Here is a 16,886-nt window from a genome sequence, read left to right as displayed (position 1 = left end):
ACATTTTAATATAAAAATATTAAAAGAACACAAACTTACACATATGATACAGAAGAAAGAGTACAATAAAAATTAAAACTAAATTAAAATAAACAGGGTGGTGCTGTGGTACACTATTTTACATGTTATAATACTTAACTCCCTCGCCCACTTCCCTGTAAGTCACGTTGTCGTAGCTCTCCCCGAACTTGTCCTTCTGGTACATCGGATATTCAACACTGTTCACGTTCAGAGGCTGGGTGAGCTGAGTGGACAAGGACTGGCTCTGCATGAGTGGGTCCTCGAGTTCAGTAGAAAAGCAATTTAGGGGCTGGTCCTCGTGCTTGACGTCGCCGAGGTCAGAGTTGATGTAGCCGTAGTGGTCGTTGGTGTACAGCCGTGTCGATACTGACAGGTTCTGCGGCGGAAGCTCCCCTGAGCCCAAGGCGGCGCCCGTTAAGTTCTTGTAGTTGGCCAGGGTGGTGATTTGCGAGAGGTCCTTGTCTGAATGAAGCTCCTCTTGCTTGACCTCGTCCGAGTATTCGTTCGTGTAGTCCGCAGAATATTCCTTGCCGAATTTGTTGAACGACTTGTCGTCAGACCACTGTGCGCCTGCGTCCATCATGGTGTTCGGGTAGTTGTAGTATCCGCTCATCAGCAGCTGGTCCTGACTCAACATGTTGTCCTGGAACCCGTACTGCTGGTCGGCCCCGTAGTAACCGTAGTATTGGTTTGCCAACCTCGCATCCGGAGCCTCATCGAATTCTCGTCCAGTGGGAAGCTCGTTTTGGTGAATGTACATGTTCGTGTAGTTGCTCATTGGATCCCAGGCTAGGTTCGGGGCGACTGTCGAGCCGGTTCCTGTCATGGTTGCGTTCCCCTGCTGAGGAAAGTAGGGGTAGTCGACCAATTGAGCGTTCGTCGAGTAGTCCCATTCTTGGCCATAAGGCATCATCTTTTGCATACCCGAGCCGCTGCCCCAGTCCAGCCAGGCTGGATGGAGCATCGGGGTCGAGTAGGCTCCGGTCGGGTCCATCTGCTGATTCAATGAAGATGAAGATTCGCATTCCTCCTGGAACATCGGGTAGTAACTTGTGGAGCCTGCCAAGATCGAGGGGTCCTGAACCATGTTCATGTAAGGGTAGCAGTGCGACTTTAGGTACTGCGAGATGTCGCCTGTTCCCGACGGGTTAGTGCCGAGTGGGTTCCCGAGAGCTGAGGTCATTGCTGTGGAGCCCAGCGAACTTCCAGACAAGGACGTGGAGCTCATGAGGTTCGTGCTCAACGATCCGGTGGAGTTCAAGTCTGTGTAGGCGCTCAAGCTTCTCTTCCTCGTCTTCCCTTTCTTCTGATCTGTTCCCTTGACTGACCTCTTCTTCGCTCTCCTCTTTGACGGCAACTCGACCCCTTGCCAGTTTGATTCATTTAGTTGGTTTATTGCTTTGGACTCGATCTGGGAATCCAAGCCTGATACGACTGCGTTGTATTTCATGTCATTTTTTGACAACCTCGTTCCCGTTGCTTTGTGTAATAGACGAGGGTTAAACGTGCCCTGGATTAAGCTATATGCGAACGCCTCGGCTCTCTTTCTCGCCTCTTCATTACCTACTTTTTTACATGACCACCTTGCTCGCATCTTTGAGCCGTTGTTGTTCAGCCAGTCGACTCTCCATTCCCTTATGATCCTATCTCTGGTCAGAGATACCATGTACTTGCCCACGTTTTCAAATATGGTTAGGATTGGCGGACCCTTCTCTGGGTACAGTTGATCGAATGTTGATCCCGCCAACAGCTTACTTATCAGACCCTCGGCTCTCTGTTGCGCCTTTGCGTTTCCATATTTCTTGTACGAAATACGCTGCTCGCGTTTCACTGAGTTTTCGTACCACTGGACTATAAGGGATCGCTCAACCTTGTCTACCAAAATGACGGGGTTGACAGCGACAACTTTGTTTTGAGGCTTTACGAGTGCGTCCGGGCAGTAAACAGGGGTCAGGTAGTTGGACACTGAGTCAACCTGTGCGTTCAATTTAGCTTCTTGAAGGTCAGGTTGAAACTTTTCAGGGTCTTCCTGAACAGGATTCACCAAACCTAAGTTCTGTGACTGCTGTGAATCCAGTTGAGGTGCCTGAACAAGGCTGGCAGAGTCGACTGTTGAATGAGAATACTGGTCGTTCTCATAAGGATAAGGCACGGTATATAGGGGACTGTATGTCGTTTTCTTATCCAAGTCATAAGGATAATCTATCGACTGAGTGTGTGGAAGAGTAGAACTGTATTGAAGTGTAGGCTGAGTCTCCAAAGATGCCAAGCTGGGAAGAACAGAATCGGAAGCCTTGTGATAAACGGTCCCGGATTCCTTAACACCTTCGGCCACTTGAACATCTTGGACAGAACCTACACCAAGATCCTTAGTTTCTACATTAAAGCTTTCCTGAACAACATCAGAAACTACGGTGGGGGACATGGTGTTGGAAGACATCTTATATCACTTAATTATAATTTATATTTTAGCATTCAAATATTATTTTAAGCAGATTTTACTCTGTTCATTATAATATTTTTACACATCAATATATAGATAACGGTAGAAGCCTATAGTACAAAGGTAAAGCTAACAACTGCCAATCGTTAAATTTTCCACAATCCTATTATTAGAAAATTTAATCCTTATAATATGTTACAACTAGGTATGGATATTTTACAAGTAAGGTCTTGATTTAATCCCAAATGTTAAAGGTTACAAGTTAAAATAATATACAGCCTTGAATTAAAAAACAATAAATATTTTACAACAGATATCCAAAATGTGTTTAAAGCTTCAAGATTTAATTGTTTACCGTTTTTAGTTTGAAACAATTGTTATTAATTGATATGTCTTTAAAAACCGAATGGCGATAACAATTTAGAATAAACATTTGGTTTAAGAAATAATATACAAAAAAACATAAAATATTTTACAGAATATAGCGATAGATAACCTTAATCATCTACACATTAAAGATATGTAGACCTGAAACCCATACTCCTATAATCAGTTCCTTGCACCTTGGGTGCATCAAATCTCGATGTGTAATTGAGCTCGTTGCATCGACGGCATTAATTTTTGAATAAGACCAAAATTAATAGATATAAATCTACGGAACACTTGTCTATCTGACATATGTGTGTAACCGTAACAATATATCACATCTGGATCATAGTGTGTACAAAACAATTATATAATAGGAAGAACACTTAAAAATATTTAAATGAACTAAATAATTTACATAAATATCAAATAGAAGATATATCTTCTATTATGTGTGAACGTTACACATCATGACGGTATACGCATGCACATCTCTTTTGCATGTCGTTTGCCAACTGTCTAAAATAGCGATTTTTGTCATATTTTAATCATAAATTTTCATGGAAAGGTGTGTGTGAAGATTTACTAGCAGAAAGTGCGGGTTCAGGCCCAGTAGAGTGACCTCCCGTTTACACACCGCCCTAATATCGATTCCAATATCGATGTGTAAGGTATCAAAGCCATTGGAAATTAAAAGACAAGTTTTTATCATTTTGAAAATATTTTTCAATTCATTCTAACCATGGTTCCCTACCAACTTTGTCCTACACAGCCCAACTTGTATATTCCTCCTACACCGTGTTACCAATGTGTAATAAAATTCCATTACAATTTAGTTATCTGGATATTTGGATTCCATATAATCCACTAATATTTATGTTTAAAAATTTTACACATAATGTCTAATATATGTTCTCGAATTGAGATTTTAACTCTGTATTTCTGATTCTGTGATTCTAGAATCCACTCAAATTGTTTTTTACTTCATTGTGTAAATTATAGCTTCAGTTAATTTATTTAATGCTCACATGTGTTTTTATTTATTTTTGATTTAAATTAAACTTCATTATCATGTTTTTATCCATATTGCTGCGTGCCAAGTACGGGCCAAGCAAGGGTCGCGGGCCTCTACTAGCTAAATTCGCCCCGATCGGTTTCAAAAAGGGATTTGGAGCCGTTGGACTCGGCAGACACACAAAAAAAGGTATTTGGACCTCCCAAATTGCAAATGTGTAGGATTCTTTCTGATAAATAAGATGCTGGTTCCCAACCTCCACGTTCCCGAGGTGATTAACGAGAATGTAAGCTGAGTGTAACGTCAACATTCTGTAGCTCAAACCCTACGTTTCCCCTAAGACGCCTCGACTGAAGCCATTTAAACACCCGTACCCCTACTAACTGTACAATATGAACCTAATTTTTATCGTAGACACTTTGTGAATAGTTCAATACACATCGATTTACACAAATGCATAGAGGTACCCATATATGAGCAATGAAACAGGCAAAGTAGAGCTAGGAGTGGAGTCATAATTAGCATATGTTTGTGTTCACTTCCGATATTAAAACACAGTTGCGCAGTTAAACCAGCTTCACGAGATGGCACACCTTGCAGAACTGGCCCAGGTACTTCCTGAACGCGTAGGACCTGCAGAACACGCAGGTCACCGTGGGCTCGCTGCGGAGCTTCGCGAGCGACACCGTGCAAATCAGGAGGTTCCCGAAGTCCTCCTCGGCGAAGTCCAACTCGTACTGGTTCGTGCCCTTCTGCAGACAGAGCGCGTGGATCTTGCGCGCCTTCTCCATCTCCGCCTGATCGACGCTGAACTGCGAGGTGTCGAGCTTCAGGAGGCGCGTGACCATGGCGGCTGCCGTGCGGTAGTTCTTCGCCTTCCACATGACGCCGATGATCTTGCGCAGCACCAGGTACATGTGGCCCGGCTCGAGCCTGCAGCAGGTCAGGTACGCCGCCAGCTCGAGGCTCCGCTTCGCGTCCGAGTCCGCGTGCGCGCTGCGCTCGAACTCGAGCTTCGCGGCGAGCGCGTACCAGTAGCACAGCTCCACGACGCGCCCGACGTTCAGGTCCAGAGTCCTGTAGAGGAAGAGCTCCCGCATCAGGAAGCCGAGCAGGTTGACGCAGGCCTCGAGCTCCGCGTTCTGGAAGTGCGCGAGCATCCTGTTCACCTTCTCGTTCAGCGCGTTCGTGTTCACCTGCTGCAGCGAGCTGTAGCGCGTGAAGTCGACGTGCTGGAGCGCGTCCTTCAGCACGTCGACGTTGACCTCGCCGTACAGCTGGTTCAGGAAGTTCAGCGAGGACGTGAAGTCCTTCTTCTTCAGCAGCTCGAAGAGCCTCTGCTCGTTCGACGCCGACTGCGCCGGGTCCAGCGCCTCCCAGATGTCCTCCGGCTCCTCCTGCGCCACCTCCTTGAACTCCATTTCGTGGAAGTCTCCGCTGTCCTCCAATATCTCTCCGAAGAGGTCCGCCATGTCCTCCTTCATGAGGATGAGCTTGAATCCTCCTCCCTCCACCACCTCGTAGTCTTGCAGCTGCAGCTTAACTACTTTGAAGTCCTGGCTTCCTCCCAGCACCAGGTCGCTCAGCTGCCTCTCGATCATGTGCTCCACGTGCTCTGGGATCCTTTCGTCCTGCTGCTCCGCCTGCTGCTCCAGCTTCATCGACGCCAGTATGTCGTCAATGTTAAACTTAACCTCCTTCGACTCGACGTAGCTGACGTTCCAGTTCAACATGTCTCCTTCCAGCCTATACATCAATGTTATTTCAAATCAGTGTCAACGCATCAATGTCTCATTCAAATATAATGTCAACACGCCAAAAGCTATCATAATTAGTCATAACTATTTATTGGTGTTGTTACAATACTGTTAATCACTATGTATGTAACCTACTTGTTTATAGGCTTCGGGGGCATCATATACTTCGAATTCTCGTCTGGGCGGTGGCCCTTGTCATAGTCGTTGATCATGTACGTGTCGTTACATATTTTTGCCAGGTGTTCGTGTCCATTCTCACTGAGCACGTTACTCAGCTCCTCCATGTCACCCAGGTACAGTGCTAAACACCCTTTATAACTAAGTAAACGTACCGTGTAACAGTAGTAGCGATTTGTTATTGTGTATTTTACATGTGTTTAACATCTTCCTCAACTTTCCGAAGTCACCTATTTATTTATTAGTTAATTGGTTAATAGTATATTTTATCTACCAATTTATTGGTGCATTATTTTATCGACTAATTTGTTGGCCATTTAACTATCTATTAAATAATTAACTATGTTGTCGATTTAATGATTGTTTTTTGGGCGCTAATATATGACAAGATGGTCCCATGTTCTCCTACCTATTGTCAAATATAACAGCGTGAGTTTATTGTATTGCTTTGACTTTTGGTATGCCAGCTCTGCTATGGTTACATTTCCCAACTCCATAGAAACGTCTCCCAAGTAATTCCATAGCGCCTAAAAATACTTAAGTTAGTTGACAATCATCACTTTTCCGTTAATTACTTATCCTAGTTGTGCTCATAACGCAGTATGCTGCAAACACCCGTAATGCACTTACCTTGTTGTTTATCTCCTTCGCGTCGCTCAGGGCGTGCTGCAGGTTCCCGAACTGAACTGAGAGGTAAAATTTTGTGACGCTGTCCGTCAACAGCTTCCTCGCGAGCTCGTACCTCCTGTCCTTGATCAGGTACGAGCAGGTGAACCTGCTAGCCAGCTGCCCCGAGTTGATCAGCGTGTTCGCAGTGTCGAGGTCGTTCAACAGCAGCGAGTGTTTGAGTGAGTAATCTGGAGAGTCGAGCAGGTGCTTGAAGCACCTGTGCTGCCTGTTGATCAGGTACAACACGTGCTTGTTGTCCACGGCGTCAACTACCTTTATCAAGTACATTGGCGATACCATGGTCGATAGAACTCCGAAACCGCCGTTTATCAACAAATAGTGCACCTACAGTGTTGTTAGAAGCCGTTATACTCCAATATCTAGCCACAAACCTGGTTGTACGTTGTGTATATCACCGATGTGTTATTGTGCCATATCGCCGACTTGATGCGCGTAAACTGCTGCTTGTAGGTCATTCGATTCATGTTTCCGTCGTAGATGACCACGTAGTTGTTGAACATACAGCATATGAAGCCGTACGTGTTAACCACCACGTCACTCAGGTTCCCGAATGGTGACGTAAGCTGGTTAATCACCTCCTTGGTCGCCGTGTTGAACAGGTACAGCGTCTGCAGCTTTGTGTTAAAGAACAGCAGCCTGTTCACGTCCACGTTGTACACCTTCAACCCGCTTGTCTCCTTCTCCTTTACCGGCGAGTGCCCCGTTGTCTTATTCGCGTGCTGACTTGTCTGCTGCGCCGCTCCGTCAACTTGCTTCGGCGTCAGACTCAGCTCCGATACTATGTCTCCCTTCAGGTTATACAGCATTATGCTCTTGTCCACTGCCACCATGTGCAGGTTACTTACGAAGGCTGCCGACGTGCAGGTCCTCTTGAAGCTGTACTCCAGGCTCCCTCTGTAGCACGAGAACACCTCCATGAAGGTCCCCTTCCCGTGTGAGTAGAGCACCATCAGCAGTATGCGGTCCTTCACGTACGGGTTGAGCAAGAGCTTGAAGGGCACGTTGTTCTTCTTCTCCTCCGTCAGCGACGCTATCAGTCTCCTCTGCGACGCGTACGTTCCGCTTGGGCAGTTGAACACGAGCTTGTTCTCGTGGTTTTCGGGGCCACTCACCAGGTTGTTCGAGCTGTTCGTCTCCAGCCACTTGTAGTACAGCGTGTTCAGGTCCAGCTCCTTGTTTTTACTCGGACTCGCGTTCGTCCTGTTCGCGTACTGCAGCAGCTCCTTGTAGAAGGAGTTACACTCGTTCTCCAGGTTGTTCACGTACACGTGGTTGTTCCAGGCGTAGTAGAACATGTTCCTATCGCCCGTCGGGCTCAACGTAAACAGCGGACGCTCCTTGTACAGCTTGAACACTATCAGACCCGAGTCGTGGCCAGCTGTTATGTAGTTACTGTGCCTCGACTTTGAAATTGCCCAGAACCTGTCCTCGTCCATCAGGTACGTGTGCACCAGCGTGTACGTGTTCAGGTCCCACACTCGGATCGAGTTATCTTCGGAGGTACTCAGCAGATACTCCTTTATTAAAAGCAAACAGGTCACGTTATCTTCGTGTTCTCTCAAAATGTTCGTTTGGTAAAACGAGAACTCCGTGTATCTCCAAATTCTAATGCTGCAGTCATCTCCTGCTGTTATTGCCAGGTTCGCTCCGAAGAATATTGCGTAATTCACTCCGCTGCTGTGGCCTGTCAGCGTGTGTAGGCATATCACGTCCGAAACTGCTCCCAAATCGAGTTCGCTGTTAGACATTGAGTTTCCCGTCTCCATGACGTAGCTATTAGGCTGCGCTGGCGGCTTAAGTGAGCACTTCTTCTCCACCAGGTACGATATGTCCCAAATTCTAGCTGTATGGTCCAGACTGGCCGATATGATCATGTTCTCCGTAGGGTGAAAGAGCGAGCTCATAACGTAGTGGTTATGGCCTGATATTACCGATATGCAACTCCTGGATTGCCAGTTCCATATACGAATGTTCTGGTCGTCTGAGGCCGACATGACCCACGGGTACTTAGTGTGGAACTGAACTGTTCTAACGTAGTCCAGGTGTCCTTCTAGTTTAAACAGCTTCCTTCTCAGTGTAAAATCCCACACTATAACGCATCTGTCGTCACCTCCTGTGACGAACAGCGGCTGCTCGACGTGAAAGTCGATTCCTCTAACTGGGCCATCGTGCTCTTTGAAAACTTCCACAAGAGTGCCGTTCAAATAATCCCACATTTGGATATCTCCAGTGTGTAAGGAAGCCAAAAGGAAATGGAGTCGAGGGTGAAACACGACACCCTTGACGCGGGATCCCTTTGTTTTACATTTAACCAACATTTCTATACACAGAAATTATACTATTATATTAAGGGGGCCCGAAAATTCAAAATATAGTTATTAAAAATCCAAATAAATTTATTTCAGTATGTAACATATGTGAAACGACACTGTTGTTTTTATGTGTTTAAATAAATAAATTACGAATGAATCTCTAACAAATAATATACATTGGTTACACTATTGAAAATACTAAATAAATAATAAGGTGAATAAATATAAAACACAGTGGAATGTTTGTAGTGTGATTTGGATTCACATATACCCCTTAATATTTATATGATACTTACTTATTTATAAATTTTAACCAATAATTTGAATAAATTAGAACATGTGATCTTGTACTTTCTTCTATTCATAAACCTAAACATATAAAATAAATTAATTGTTAAATACGAATTTTTGTTTCGGTAATATTCCCAAATGTGTTGAGGAGTCCATCCATGAGAGAGAATTTTAGCTAAATAATACAAATAACAACACGTCAATTCGTCTATTAAATTACAATATTTAATATGTCACTGGCTAGAAGTAGACTTATAAAGGAAGTTAGAGAAATTTCCAAACTGGACGACCCAAACATAAGGCTATACGTATCGTAAGTATACAAAGCAACATGATTATATAATATAAATATAGGGATTCCAATATATTTCGGTGGACCGCCTATATACGAGGCCCAGAGGGAACTCCATACGAGGTGAGTTAAGAATCAATTATTTTATTGAACATAGAATGGAATCTATAAGCTGTCGATAAATTGCCCAAGTTCGTATCCAATTCAGCCACCCACTGTTCAATTTTTAACCAAATGTTTCCACCCAAATATAAACTTTCAAACAGGTAACTAATAAAAACATATATGGTAGAATTCTTGACTTCATATTAAGTAAAATAATCTAAAGTCATTTAAATGGGTAATTACATTTGTGAAAATTCATAATTTGGTAGGAGAACTATGTATGGATATTCTTAAAACCAATTGGAGTCCAGCCTGGACAATGCAGTACCTTTGCAGAGGTGTAATATATGTTTTAACATACCCGAATTCCGACAGCCCACTGAATTGCGATGCCGGTAATCTGCTTAGATCTGGAGACCTGATCGGATACAAATCAATGGCACAAATGTATACACACGAATATGCCCTTAAAGAGTTCCCCTCTAGTGGAAAAAGTTGATATAACACACCTAGCCATATATGTATTTTAAAACAATCACTAGTTCATTGTTTAATAAGTTTCAAATCACATGTTTGTAGTATCTATATCTGTTATTGTTGAGTATTGGGTAAGGGAGTATGTACATACGAAGTGCCATAATTGTAAAATGATTTTGCCTATCATACGGTTATGTATAAATAAAACATTTGTTCCTTGTAATATAATGAATATAAAAGTAACTGTGTACATGATATGGTAACGGAATCCAAATTTACAGATAAAGATGAAAAATCGGAAAATATAGTTAGTGTTTACAACCTTCCATCAATAGTAAGTGTATAATGATATTTAAAAAAATGATTTAGTATGATGAGTCGGATGTTCACAGCCTATTCGCAAACGTAGGAACGGTGGTAGAATGCTCTATTGAACACGACACACCTGAATCGAGCAGTAGAGCAGTCGTAAAATTCAGCTCAGAGAAAGAGGCCGAAGAAGCTGCAAAACTGAGTGGAGTCTCAGTAAGGTATCACATTTTGAAGTTAGTTGATTGATGTTGCTGAGTTATTGCGTAGGATTGAAAAGGGGAAGCCTCCAGTTATCGCAGAAAATGGTGGCCACAAGGACAGTAAATCTGAAGGAGCCAGGAGCAAGATCGCACAATCAAAGGAATTAGCAGATGAGACAAAAAGAAGAAAAGCACCAAAGGCACCTAGAGAAAAAACCTCTTCAAACGATAAGTCTAGTCCACATAAATCGGAGAAAAGGAATGAAAGTAAGAGGAGCTTCACTACAAAAGGAGATGATGATCGTGAGTCTGACTATAGAGATAGAGAAAGGATTAGAAGAGGAACAGGAAACACCAGTAGTACTGACAGCGACAGTGATACCTATAGCTCTAGGGACAGCAGTAGAAGTGGGAGCAGTGACAGGTATAGAAGGCGTAGAGACTACACGCCCAGCAGAAGTCGCTCAAGATATAGGTCAAGGAGAGGCTCAAGATACAGTAGAGGCAGGAAAGAGCATAGAAGAGGGTACTCAAGGAGTCCAAGTGGATCATCGAGTTACTCTTGGAGTAGCAGCGACGACTCAAGGGGCAGTTACAGGAGAAGAGGCAGCAGAAGCACTAGAACCAGCAGAAGCAGAAGCTACGACAGCGACGAAAGTAATCGGTACTATTCCAGGGGAAGAAAAGGCGGCCGCAGAAGAAGAAGCAGATCGAGGAGTGGAAAAGGATATAGAAGCAGACACAGATACAAAAGGTGATTTAACAAATAAAATAACGTGAATAGTAAATTGACTCTGTATATGAATAGATACGCTAGCAATGACAAGGAATTAAAACTGAACTGTCCTGATGTGAGTGTAAGTGGCAGTCTTCTCAAGCTTGAAGTACTTGTCGCAGGAGCAAAGAGTGGCCATCTTGGTGGCAAAGTTCTCGTCGTGAGTGATGATTATCAGCTGAAAGTTCGAATTCGACTCGTTGACGAGCTTGCAGAGCGAATTCTCAAGACTCTAAACACGCGTTAACGAGTAGCTGCGAACCTGGACGCTCTCCTTATCCAAGTTGGTTGTGGGCTCGTCGAGGGCCAAAATGCTGCAGTTGTCACTGAAGCACTCTATGAGCGCCATCCTGACAACCAGCGAGGTGAGAATGCGTTCCCCGGCAGAGCAGTGGCCCTTCATGTCCATCTCTACCCCGTTGGTGGTGACCATGACAAATCTAAGAACGGTGAAAGTTATAAAACGCTGGGCCACAAGTGCGTAAGATAGTTAACCACCAACTGCATGGTGAGAAATTCGATAGGGCAATCGATTTATCACCCGGTAATATGTTTGTTAATTTACAAAATAACATGCCAATAACTAATGCGAACCTGTACTGATATGAATGGGAAGTCACTTCCATCGGCGATGAGTCCTTGTCAACTTTGGATTGAACTACGTGTAAATGTGGGAGAACGTGCAAATACTCTGGATGTAATCTATGTGGGTTCCAGCATAAACCTCACGCCAAATCCTCTTGAGCGAAGAGTTAATGTGGGAAATCTAAAAGGATATTAGCAATTACAATGTCATTATTATACTAATCAATGTCATTATTATACTAATCAATGTCATTATTATACTAATCAATGTCATTATTATACTAATCAATGTCATTATTATACTAATCAATGTCATTATGATACTAATAAACGTGACATTGTACTGTATTTATAAGCTTATAGTGTACCTTTTCAAGGTGGTAGCTGTGCAGAGCAGACTCCAGAAACTTGTAATACTTTTCCAAGTCCTAAGCGAAGCGCTGTGAACAGCCCTCTTACCTCTCTGGCCTCCACGTGGCACTTGTACTTGATGTAGGAATCAATGTACTCAGACTGCGCCTTCGCGAAGAGTTTGCTCTCTATGCTCTCGTTCTGGCCGCAGCTCTTCTCAAGTGCAATAAGCCTCCCGTTCATGTTGGCACTAAATGAAGTAATTAATCGTAGAGCTGGAAAACATGTACGTGTATGTACTTGTACACACACATACGTTTGTCCATAAATACACATACGTTTGTCCATAAATACAAATATGTATGTGTGTGCGTATATTCGTCTGCAAGCACACTGTTCCAGTATATAACTGTCTACTCTAATGCGTGCACTTAAACCTAGGTGGTATGTAAAACTAACATCTCATGCGATATCGTTGAAAGCTCCGCGTTCAGCTCGTCGAGGGTCTTTTTGATTACGTTGTAATTTTTATTATCTACAGCATAGATTTAGCCATTGCGCCTCAATTTTAAATATTCGTTAAATCCTTGTCTACCAACTCACCCAAGTCCGTTTTAAGCTCGTCCAACCTCGACTTTGACTCTTCCATTAAATACCGCTTGTGCTTATATGCTATGTTATCCGTAAGCAGCTGCAGCGATAACTTTATTTTCTTCATCTTTTCCAACAACTTCGTTTGCTCGTCCTTGTTGACTGTGATGTCAACGTTCTAAAGAGTGTTGTTTAAGGCACTTGTTACCAGCTGCTCTATGTTCGAGTTCAAGTCCTTCACACTAAGGTCAGGGCATGTGTTAATCATTCTTACTTGTTTCCCTCTCTGTTACGCAACAGTTCACTTAATTCGGATGTTATTGTTGCGTTTCTTTCATTTTTGTTTAAATACTCCTTGTATAAACTACAAAGTTATCATGTTCCAGTGATAATAACAACCTTAAAAATAACTTTACAGAAATACTGAAACGGTAACCAACCTGTTGTATTTGTGATATTTTACATTCCTTTCGTTTTTCACTCGGTTCAATTCCTCACTGATTCTTTTCATTGAGGTCTTTACACTTTGTGAGCTACTTTCTTTCCTGCACATTAATTTTACGCCTGTTACAATCTTCTATCCTAGCTTGCAGCTTAAATTAACTCACTCGTCTATTTCAATATTCAGTAGGTCTTTGTTCTCAAGTATTTGCTGTTTCTGCTCTTTTAATGACACAAGTTTATTTGCACGCTCGTTGATTTCAGCTATTTTACCAGACAAAACCTCCAATTCTTTATTATATTTATCAATCATCGCTCTAAATTAATTGGTCATTTGTGCGTAAAACAATCAAGAACTGTCTATCAACCAACCTCTTGTTTGACAGTTCCTGATTCAAGTCCGATATGCTTTTTAACAACTCGTTGTATTTTTCGGGATCGAAATCTCCACGATCACTATAAATATAATTTGTTGTAACAGCGTCAATTGCGTTAATGTCATTAAATTATTTAATAAAGTCAATGTCATAACCCTTGTTATGGTTACACTAATTATTAACAAAATACCTATCAATTTGTTCTTCATTGATCAGCCCGTTGAAATATGATATGTATTCCTTTATTCTATCGTTTGTCAGTATTTTCATCAGTTCATTGTAAGGCTCAAAATACACATTTGAAGCTTCTGATTCAACCCCCTGTTTAAACAATTATAAATATTAACGCTTTGATCAATGGTTTCAATAGTAGCATAAATATTCCTTACGCTGTACTCTCTCATTGATACCCTTCCTTCTCCTATAATCACTGTGTTCACTAATTCAAATTACCTTTCGGAGAAAATAGCTTTTTTATGGTTTCTTGCGTTTCTTGTATTATTTGTTCTTCTGTAACCAGGAGTTCTTCAAATATTCTAACATATTGTTTATTGACCTTTAAAGTTTATTCAATACCTTTTTACTGTTTGAACCAGCTTCTTTTCATCTGAAATAATATTAATTTACTCGTATATATACATACTAAACTTACCTAAGCCATATCGACTTATCAGACTTAGGTATGAGTCTATTGACTGTGCGTCATTATCCAATATGTAATTCAAAAAGTTAATTCCGCTCTTTATGTCATCCTTATTTATATCTTCCTTTATCTGTATCATATTCTTAATTCTGTATCCCTTATTCAACATTTTTTCCTTTTCATTTTGCAAATCTACAAATGTGTATGAATGTGTATATATCTGTATGCATCTGTATTATATGTGTGTATGTGTATATTTGTGTATACATGTGTATACATGTGCGTGTATACTTATGTATGCCAGCAATAAACTGAACTTACTGGTAAGTCTTTGCTCCAACTCCGCAACTTCATTTGTGGCTTCATCTAACTTTTTATTCAGGTCGTCTTTACTGTCGTTCAATTCATCCAGCTAATCCACTTGTTATTCGCGAATCATCTAACCTTTGATGTCAATGCTTCTATCTCCCGGATTTTCGACTCAACCGACTTTAGTGTTGAGCTTATGCTATGAAATGCCGCTACACGGATAATTAATCTATTATGTGCAGTACCCTTTGTGTTCAGCAGTGACGACTGAAGTGAGTTGAACTCATCTTCCAAATTCTGTCCCTCGAGGGTCAATTGCTCCTCCATTGACGATATTGTTGATAACAACTCAAGTTTCGACCTATGCACCTTTGCGCTTCTTCAAACTAACTCAATTAACTCTCCGAAATTGACCTCATCGATTGAAAAGGCTGTACACAACTCCGTTCTCAGTTGATCAATCCTCTTCTCATTCACCTCGTAGTCCTCCCTAAGCCTCGTGACTCTGTTTTCCTATTTAATAGATTTAGCTTATTGCCATCTTTGTCATCTCCACTTATGTACCAAATATTCTTTGTTTACTATTAACTTACAAGTGAGCCTATGTCTGTTAGCTTCTTGTTGTAATCATATAGCTGTTTACACAATTCGTGTATCGTTCTAGATAGCTCATCGTTTTTTGTTTCCGACTCCTATAAGTGCGTGAATTCGTTGCTCAGTACCCTCAACTCCTCAGACAGATCAGAATGGAACTTCAGTATTTCTTCTAAACTTTCATCGTATATTTCAGACAAATGCTCATATAACAGATTGCACTCTTCCTTCAATCTAAAAGATATATTTAATTTCCCAAGCGTACTTTAAATAATCCGTTTCACATTTATTATATTCATTGTATATCGCCGAAGCGCTTTCGTAATCTTTTTGTACCAATGCAATCTCGTCAATCAAAACAGTCGATTTATTTTTCAAAGATCTGTAGATAATTTGTTTTTAATCCAATGTGTTGTTTTCATTTAACTAAAACAACTTCTTACTCTTGTTCACGTTTGATTCTATCAATCTCGTCCTTGATCACGTTCCACTTCTTCCTCAGTGTATCAATCTACATAATTATCTCCATTAGTGACCTTACCCTTATAATCTCCTGCTTGTGTGCTTCCAATTTCGAGTTTAGGGACAGTATGTACGTCTCTTGCTCCTTTCTAAACGAATCTGATCGAGCTTGAAGCCTACCTGGCCTTGCTGAGTGACTGTAATGCCTTCGTAAACCTAAAGCAACTTAATTATGCAATGCACGTACCCTGCCGTTTCCAGCAAGTCATCAAACCGCGCTTTTATTTTACTCGCGTCCTCCAGCGGCCAGTTATTCTCATCTTGGTGGCAGAATATCACTAAAGGCCACATTATCGACTATGTGTAACGAACCGTTGTCCAAAAGGGCTCTTGACATTCCCATATACGAGGGAACGGTGGTATCCATTTGAGTGCTTTTGAGAGACAATGTCCTCAACTAAGCATTTGTTTATAACAACTAAACTCACATTCCCATCCGCTGATGTTATATCCAGTGTACTGTCGGTTGCCTAAGGACGATGCAACGGGCCTTACTAACCTTAAACGTGAGCTTCTTAGGGTCATATTTGTCATTAGAAATACAATAGGACCGAGACGCTGCGATCTGCAATTTGTTGTGATTACAGTTTAATGTGTGTTACCGTTTCATTGTTATGGCTGCTGAATGTCATCTTTATAGATGATTTGACCTCTGAACACTTCTTTAGCTTGCTGTTGAATATAAAGTTCCTTCCTTTCCCCTGACTAGGAGGCAATATTCCACAAGTGACAGCCTTCAAGCATTCAACAAGTGTCTGAATATACGTGGAATCTCTTTGAAACTGACAAATTCACAATACGAATGAAGAAATATGAATTTAACGAGTAAAAATCATAAAGTGAATATATGACTAACCGTCTTCCCTGATCCATTTTTGCCGACGATCAATGTTAAAGGCTTTTCAAACTTCAAACATTCTGTCCTATCAGGAGTGAAGGACCGGATTCCTTTAATTTCTAAAGAATTCAGGGTCGTCATTATATACAAATTGGCGTATAAATTATTGTATAACCATTTTGATTTGTATTCCAAAATCAACAGTGTTGAATTCTATAGAAATAGAATAAAAACAATCAGATAGTCAACCCATGTTGTGGGTAACAGAAACCACAAAACGACATTTAAAACATAAATCAAATGTAACAGTACAAAGCAATTTAGTAAAATTATTTAAAGATGATCTTTTTGTATGAATGTGTATATAACAATAATTTTTTATTGTCAGAAGAAAAGGACTAA

The 16,886-nt window shown here is 41.5% G+C and overlaps 8 protein-coding genes across 8 annotated transcripts; 3 read left to right on the top strand and 5 right to left on the bottom strand.

Annotated features, from left to right (window-relative positions):
* Positions 1-118: 118 nt before the first annotated feature.
* On the bottom strand, positions 119-2,461 carry TOT_020000151 (conserved hypothetical protein; the record flags this gene model as incomplete). The annotated part of the gene is made up of 1 exon (XM_009691885.1): positions 119-2,461. One exon carries the CDS (start codon positions 2,459-2,461, stop codon positions 119-121), a length of 2,343 nt encoding a protein of 780 aa, XP_009690180.1.
* Positions 2,462-3,291: 830 nt separating this feature from the next.
* Positions 3,292-3,542, bottom strand: TOT_020000150 (hypothetical protein; the record flags this gene model as incomplete). The annotated part of the gene is made up of 2 exons (XM_009691884.1): positions 3,292-3,345; positions 3,417-3,542. 2 exons carry the CDS (start codon positions 3,540-3,542, stop codon positions 3,292-3,294), a joined length of 180 nt encoding a protein of 59 aa, XP_009690179.1.
* Positions 3,543-3,901: 359 nt separating this feature from the next.
* On the top strand, positions 3,902-4,363 carry TOT_020000149 (conserved hypothetical protein; the record flags this gene model as incomplete). Its single annotated transcript, XM_009691883.1, has 3 exons — positions 3,902-4,034; positions 4,067-4,131; positions 4,307-4,363. 3 exons carry the CDS (start codon positions 3,902-3,904, stop codon positions 4,361-4,363), a joined length of 255 nt encoding a protein of 84 aa, XP_009690178.1.
* A 48-nt stretch (positions 4,364-4,411) lies between these two features.
* On the bottom strand, positions 4,412-8,787 carry TOT_020000148 (coatomer complex subunit alpha; the record flags this gene model as incomplete). The annotated part of the gene is made up of 6 exons (XM_009691882.1): positions 4,412-5,591; positions 5,738-5,903; positions 5,935-6,009; positions 6,189-6,306; positions 6,410-6,793; positions 6,841-8,787. The coding sequence occupies 6 exons, from the start codon at positions 8,785-8,787 to the stop codon at positions 4,412-4,414; spliced, it is 3,870 nt and encodes a 1,289-aa protein (XP_009690177.1).
* Positions 8,788-9,302: 515 nt separating this feature from the next.
* Positions 9,303-9,968, top strand: TOT_020000147 (ubiquitin carrier protein; the record flags this gene model as incomplete). Its single annotated transcript, XM_009691881.1, has 4 exons — positions 9,303-9,385; positions 9,427-9,487; positions 9,522-9,630; positions 9,739-9,968. 4 exons carry the CDS (start codon positions 9,303-9,305, stop codon positions 9,966-9,968), a joined length of 483 nt encoding a protein of 160 aa, XP_009690176.1.
* A 234-nt stretch (positions 9,969-10,202) lies between these two features.
* TOT_020001027 (uncharacterized protein) lies at positions 10,203-11,216 on the top strand (the record flags this gene model as incomplete). The annotated part of the gene is made up of 3 exons (XM_009691880.1): positions 10,203-10,280; positions 10,316-10,491; positions 10,526-11,216. 3 exons carry the CDS (start codon positions 10,203-10,205, stop codon positions 11,214-11,216), a joined length of 945 nt encoding a protein of 314 aa, XP_009690175.1.
* Positions 11,217-11,288: 72 nt separating this feature from the next.
* On the bottom strand, positions 11,289-11,666 carry TOT_020000145 (DNA repair protein Rad50; the record flags this gene model as incomplete). Its single annotated transcript, XM_009691879.1, has 2 exons — positions 11,289-11,465; positions 11,496-11,666. 2 exons carry the CDS (start codon positions 11,664-11,666, stop codon positions 11,289-11,291), a joined length of 348 nt encoding a protein of 115 aa, XP_009690174.1.
* Positions 11,667-12,190: 524 nt separating this feature from the next.
* On the bottom strand, positions 12,191-16,625 carry TOT_020000144 (DNA repair protein Rad50; the record flags this gene model as incomplete). The annotated part of the gene is given in 28 exon segments (XM_009691878.1): positions 12,191-12,419; positions 12,629-12,704; positions 12,773-12,938; positions 12,969-13,002; positions 13,035-13,124; positions 13,201-13,305; positions 13,369-13,518; positions 13,574-13,657; positions 13,769-13,899; positions 13,926-14,017; positions 14,032-14,114; positions 14,155-14,185; positions 14,231-14,413; positions 14,543-14,633; positions 14,666-14,891; positions 14,922-15,043; positions 15,124-15,222; positions 15,253-15,358; positions 15,390-15,506; positions 15,568-15,635; positions 15,666-15,735; positions 15,767-15,802; positions 15,834-15,924; positions 15,959-16,043; positions 16,075-16,116; positions 16,146-16,211; positions 16,249-16,428; positions 16,503-16,625. 28 exon segments carry the CDS (start codon positions 16,623-16,625, stop codon positions 12,191-12,193), a joined length of 2,976 nt encoding a protein of 991 aa, XP_009690173.1.
* Positions 16,626-16,886: the final 261 nt, after the last annotated feature.

This window comes from Theileria orientalis, chromosome 2 (assembly GCF_000740895.1).
Source record: "Theileria orientalis strain Shintoku DNA, chromosome 2, complete genome".
NCBI classification, from domain to species: domain Eukaryota; phylum Apicomplexa; class Aconoidasida; order Piroplasmida; family Theileriidae; genus Theileria; species Theileria orientalis.
This window is presented reverse-complemented; position numbering and strand designations above follow the sequence as displayed.